Here is a 6,000-nt window from a genome sequence, read left to right as displayed (position 1 = left end):
GACGAGGACACGGGGTGGCTCTGGCCCGGAGCTGGGAGCTGGGTGGAGTCCAGGTCCCTGGAGAGGTGTGTGCGGTGTGGGGGCGCCTGGGGACCCCGTTCTGCTGTGTCTGTCGTCCGAGGGGCCTGGCCCTGGCTGACGGGGCAGCGCCCTCCGTGCTGAGGGACAGGGTTCCCTCCGGGGTGACAGGCTGTGCAGGGGTGCAGTGCAGGACGGAGGGACGGGACCGGCCAAGAGGGCACAGGTCCAGGTGAGATGACCCCGATGTGGGTGGGGGACCCCGGTGTGGGTGGGGGACCCCGGTGTGGGTGGGGGACCCCGGTGTGGGTGGGGGACCCCAGTGCGGGTGGGGGGACCCTGATGTGGGTGGGGGACCCCGGTGTGGGTGGGGGACCCCGATGTGGGCGGGGGACCCCGATGTGGGTGGGGGACCCCGATGTGGGCGGGGGGACCCCGGTGCGGGCGGGGGGACCCCGGTGCGGGCGGGGGGACCCCGGTGTGGGTGGGGGACCCCGATGTGGGTGGGGGACCCCGGTGTGGGCGGGGGGACCCCGGTGTGGGTGGGGGACCCCGGTGTGGGCACAAACCCGCTGTCCGGGCCCCGGCACGGTGGCACTTGTGTGCGGATGAGCTCGCAGCGCCCGGGAGGGGGTGTCTGGGTTGTGCCTCCCGGCCCCCGACACCCTCAGAGGGGAAGTCTAGTCGGGTTGGAGCCCCTGGGGCCGGGCCCCTCCTTGGGGGGCGGCGGTAACAGCAGGGCACGGGGGAGGCTGTGGGGACGGGCAGCACAGGGCCCCTGCCTCTCGGGGACACGAACGGGGTGTGGGGGGCGGGACGTGCGAGCCCCAGCCCACTGCAGCCTGCTCACCCCGGAGCCGGCGCCCCGGCCGGAGGGCAGCCCCGGGGGGACCGGACTGGCCCCTGCCCCCGCCCGGTACCGGAAGCCACCCCAGAGGGAGCTGCCCGAGCGTCTGCGTTGGGTTGGTTATTGCTTCGGGGACTGGCGTCCGGAGCCTGGGGGCCTGGAGGCGGACGGACGCAGGGCCGCGCTGGTCTGGGGGCGGGGACGCCGGGCGGGAGGCTGTGGGGCGTCTGGACGTTCGGGCTGTGTGCTGCCCACTGAGGTCAGGGCATGCGAGGGCCATGCAGGGGCACACGGGGTCACGTGGGGACACGGGGTCATGCCACAGGGCGGAGGGTCGCCAAGCAGGGGTGCGCGTGCGGGAAACACGGCGCATCGGGGCTCTCCTCCGCTTGGGGGTGACGGCGGCCCGGCTCCCGGCGCCGTTTAGAGCGCGAGCACCCCGTCGAGGGCCTAGCGTCTGTGCGTGAAGACTGTACAGTTAAAACAAATAAGGCAGCACACAGTGTGACCACAAGTGAAGGAGGGGCCGCCCCCGCCCCGGGGCCCGGCTGTGCTCCCTCCGGAAGCTCCTGCCTCGGGCGCAGAGCGGGACCGTGTTCCGTGTCCCCGCTTTGCACGTGGCTCTGTGGACCAGGTGCCCCTCAGGGGACGGCGAGTCTCCGGGGCACCTGGTGTGTCCGCGGGGCTGTCAGCTGGCCCGCCCGCCCCCACGCGCCGGCCCGTGGTTGTGGGGTGACGGCCGCTTTGTGGGGGGCGGGGGGGGGCCCTCACCTCCCGGGGCTGCGGCCGTTCGTCTCTGAATGGCCCCGCCCCTCCTCCTCTGAGTGGACACGAGGCCGCGAGCCCCGGCAGCGCCCGCACCCCGAGACCCTCTGCAACGCGCCTGTACGTGCGACAGCCTGTTCCCCGGAGGCCGCGGCCTGTCCCCCATCGGCTCTGGCCCGACACAGCGGGACCCCGGGAGGGAGGCCCATCACGCTCCCTGCGGAGGCCGGCCCGCCCGCATCCCCGCGCCCACGCCTGGGGCCGCGGTCACGCCTCCCGGGTAGGAGGCCACGGCGACGCCCAGACCCACCTGCCGTCACCGTCCTGCCTCCGCAGCCGGGACCCCGGGATCCACGACCGTAAACTCCGGACACGCGTCCGGCCGGTTCTGCCAGAGAAGCACTCCCGTCCATCCGGGAAGCTGCTCACGGCGGGGCCTCGCGGGTCTTCGCGGCGAGCGCGGCCTCCACCGCCGCACGGACCGCGGCCAGAGACCCCGGCAGGGCAGGGCGCCGGCTTCGGGCCGCAGGGGAGCCGCACGCAGGACGTGGCTGCAGGCCAGGCCCCGGCTCTCACCGACGGCGACGCTCAAGAAAGCCAGCAGCCGCCCCTCCGGCCGGTGGTGGGGCCGGCCCCTCGGTTCTCCTCAAACGTCCGTCCAGGCCCCGGCGGCTCTGGGCCTGGCCCCGCCCTCACTCAGGGCCTGTGGCAAGGCGGGGGCCACCCGGCTCCTGCAGGCCCGCTCCAACCAGTCAGCCGCCCGGCCCGCCTGCCCGCCTGCCGCGGCGGGTCCCAAAGGTCTGAACGCCCAGCTGCCCGGCCGACCGGCACGGGTCACAGCTGCCACGCGGCCTCGGTCCGTGCGGGCGGGTTCGCCCCCAGTCACTGCCCAGCTGCTTTGTTCCGGCCTGGACGGCGCCCCTTCCCAGCCCAGCCGATGGCCCAGCCCTGCTCTGCCGGCCGGAGTGACCGAGTGACCAAGTGACCGAGGCCCCGAGCCTTCTGCCCGGTGCCCCCGCTAAGCCTCCTTCCCGGCCGCTCCGGGGGGCAGGTGTGGGCCGGGGGGCCGGGGGGCGAGCCCCAAGCCCTGCGGAGCCCCCAGCCCGGCTCCGACCGCGAGGCCGGCCAGGGACGCCGGGGGGCGGCCCGCGGCCAGGCTGGTCTGGTGGCCGGCTCGCCTGTAGGGACACATTTTCCGATCCGAGTTCAGGGTCCTGGTTTGCAAGTTTCCATCGGTCCTGCCCTCCAGGAAGTACGTCAGCATCTCGCCCTTGCCCTTGACGCTGACCTTGCCCCGGCACAGGAAGTGGTAGCCGCCCGGCCGCAGCAGCCGCTGCACCTCCTCCGTCACCTGCAGGGAGGGGGTAGGTGACCTCAGGCGGCCCAGGACTCTGCGCCCCCACGGCCACGCGGCCACTCCCTGGGAGGACAGAGGGCGAGCAGGCGCTGGAGGCCCAGGCACCGGGGGGTGAGCCCGGGACAACATGGCGGGCTCCCCGGCCGGGGATTCTCGGCGCCCAGTGACCGGGTCTCTGGGTCTCTGGGTCGGGGGACGGGCAGGAGCCAGCTCAGCTGGAGCGGGGAGGGCAGAGCCCAGCGGAAGCGACACCGAGCTGCCCCGTCGCCCGTCACGGGCCAGAACCCTCAGGCCGGAGTGCAAATCGACATCCAGGGACCCTGGTGCCCCGAGGGCCAGGCGCGGGGGGAGCTGGGCCGACCCCCCAGGAAACAGGACGTGACTCAGTGCCCTGAACCTCAGGCTCCCAGCCGGCATTTCAGCCGAAAGAACTCCCGCCACAAAGTCAGAAAAACGGTAAAAACAAGCTCTGCATCATCGAGTTCGTAAACTGCAGAGGACGGGATTGTCTGGTGTCTCCTTCCTTCACGCTGGAGGGTCCCCCGCCCCCGCCCCCGCCCCAGGGTGCCCCACCCCTGGCATCTGCTGTCCACCCAGAGCCAGGCTCCCGCGTCCCTGGGCACGTCGGTCCCGCCAGCCCAGCCCACACGCGTCCCCCCTCGCCGGACAGTAAGTGCCTCTCCATAGGGGTCCGGTCAGCCCGCCGGGTCCCGTCGTGGCTCCTAAGACACAGCAACGTGGCCGGCCCGCGTGCCGGGAGCAGGCCCGGCGAGGACGGCGACACCCTATTCCTGAACTCCCGGGGCCGCTGGTCAGGGCGCCCCGGTGCCGGCCGGCCTGCCTCCCGGCCTCCTGACCCCCCGGCCGGCGGGGGGGCGTCGGGAGCGCGGGGACGTGGCGGACTGACCTGGATCCTGCCCGGGACGCCCGTGCTGTCCATCCGGCTGGCCACGTTGACCGTGTTGCCCCAGATGTCGTACTGCGGGCGGCGGGCCCCGATCACGCCGGCCACCACCGGCCCCACGCTGATGCCTGGGAGACAACGGCACGGGGCTCGCGGGGGCGCTTCCCGGGACGGCGCCGCCCCTCTGGAGGGCCGGTTCCCGGGGTCTCCTGGCACAGCGCCCCTTCCTAAAGCCGGACCCCGAGGACGGCGCCCCTGGGGGATCCCGCCGCAGGGAGGCCGCCTCGTCTGGGGGTCCCTGTGCCCCCCCCGAGCTCCCCTCCCAGAAAGAACACGGCTCCTGGCCCGGCCGGTGTGGCTCAGCGGATGGAGCCTCGGCCTGCGGACTGAAGGGTCCCGAGTCCGAGTCCAGTCAAGGGCTCCTGGACGGGACCCCGCGGCCGTTCACAGCCTCTCAGGACGCCCCGCGTGGGGGCGGGCTCCCTCGCTCCAGGGCGGGGCCCGGCTGCCCCGAGGAGGCCGCCGCCAGCACTGGGCGGGCGCAGGGCGGGGCCACCTACCCACGCGCAGCACGAAGTCGTTGTAGGACTGGTAGTTGATCTCGTCCAAGACGTGGAACATCTCGAGGGCGAAGTCGGCCAGCGAGCCCAGGTGGGAGGAGACGCACCGCTTAGCCTGCACGAGGGCGGACACGGCGTCTCGTTTGGGGGGAACAAGGGTGGAGGGGCAGGGGCACCCCGCAGGCCAGCTGCCGGGGGCGGGGACCCACATCCACAAGGCAGCCCTCCGAGCGGGGCCGTCCCGTGGCCCTGGGGATGGCTCGTCTTTATCGGGGATTTTCGGCACCTACAGCCCCCGGGGGTGCTCAGCACCCCGCCGCAGGTAGGGGCCTGAGATGGGGGCGCTGCGCTCAGCGTGGGTCCGCCCGCACCGACCGCCGGCCACAACAGGCGTCCCTCTGCCTGGCGAGCCTCCCGTTTTCCCCCGGGTCTGCGTCTCTGCTACGGGAACTCCCTCATCGTCACCGCTTACCCTCTCTCTCCGTCCGCTTTGTCTGAAACGGAGGCCGCTGCTTGCGTTTTTTTATCTCCGCCTTTTATTTTTAGTGTATCTCTGTGCCCTGATAGTTTTTTTCACCTGTTTCCTGTGGAAAACCTAGTTGGTCTTTCGTATCAGTTGGTGTGTTTACCCCTCACATTTAAAGGGATCCCTGGGCCCTGGCCGGTGTGGCTCAGTGGATAGAGCGTCAGCCCACAGACAGAAGGGTCCTGGGTTCGATTCTGGTCAAGGGCACGTACCTCGGTTGCAGGCTCCACCCCTGGCCCTGGTCGGGGTATGCGGATTGGAAGGCAACCAATCGATGTGTTTCTCTCACATCGATGTTCCTCTCTGTCTCTCCCTCTCTCTTCCACTCTCTCTAAAAATCAAAGGGAAAATATCCTCGGGGGAGGATTAACAAAAAACAGATAAATAAAGGGGTTCCTGGTGTCGTTGGACTATCGCCTGCCACATCCCTGTTTTCTTTTTCTTTTAATTTTATTGATTTTTTACAGAGAGGAAGAGAGAGGGATAGAGAGTTAGAAACATCGATGAGAGAGAAACATCGACCAGCTGCCTCCTGCACACCCCCCACCGGGGATGTGCCCACAACCAGGGTACATGCCCTTGACCGGAATCGAACCCGGGACCCTTCAGTCCGCAGGCCGACGCTCTATCCACTGAGCCACACCGGTCTCGGCCACATCCCTGTTTTCTTACTTCTTCCTCTTGTTCTGCCTTTTTTGGGGGGCGGTGGGGGGGTGACAACCTGTGGGCCTCACTCTCAGCTCCGCACTGGGGAAGGGGACGCGCGGACGGGCCCCGGGGCCGACTTCGGCAGGAGGCTGTGTCCGGAGGGAGCCGGTCACTGACGCCCGCGGGGGCCCCAGGGCAGCGGGGTGGGCTCCCCGGACGCACCCACCTTGGCCCCGGCCGTGGGCGCCAGCCCCCCCGCGGCCATGTAGGTGCTCCCGATGGTCTTGATCTTCTCCAGGTCCTGGTAGAAGTCCTTGTCCATGAGCTTCGCCCGAAACACAGAACAACATGTTACACGTCACCCCACGCGCAGAC

At 70.6% G+C, this 6,000-nt stretch overlaps 1 protein-coding gene across 1 annotated transcript in view; it reads right to left on the bottom strand.

Moving 5' to 3' along the window:
- Window positions 1–2,648: 2,648 nt before the first annotated feature.
- ADCY1 (adenylate cyclase 1) overlaps window positions 2,649–6,000 on the bottom strand; it is a 37,746-nt gene continuing 34,394 nt past the window's right edge. The window contains exons 18-21 of the mRNA XM_054726257.1: window positions 5,852–5,950; window positions 4,452–4,566; window positions 3,895–4,019; window positions 2,649–2,981 (exon numbers count right to left, since the gene is read on the bottom strand). Of these exons, the coding sequence (XP_054582232.1) occupies window positions 2,649–2,981; window positions 3,895–4,019; window positions 4,452–4,566; window positions 5,852–5,950 (672 nt within the window). The remainder of the gene's footprint in view (window positions 2,982–3,894; window positions 4,020–4,451; window positions 4,567–5,851; window positions 5,951–6,000) is intronic.

Source organism: Eptesicus fuscus, chromosome 14, assembly GCF_027574615.1.
Source record: "Eptesicus fuscus isolate TK198812 chromosome 14, DD_ASM_mEF_20220401, whole genome shotgun sequence".
Taxonomy (NCBI): Eukaryota; Metazoa; Chordata; class Mammalia; order Chiroptera; family Vespertilionidae; genus Eptesicus; species Eptesicus fuscus.
This window is presented reverse-complemented; position numbering and strand designations above follow the sequence as displayed.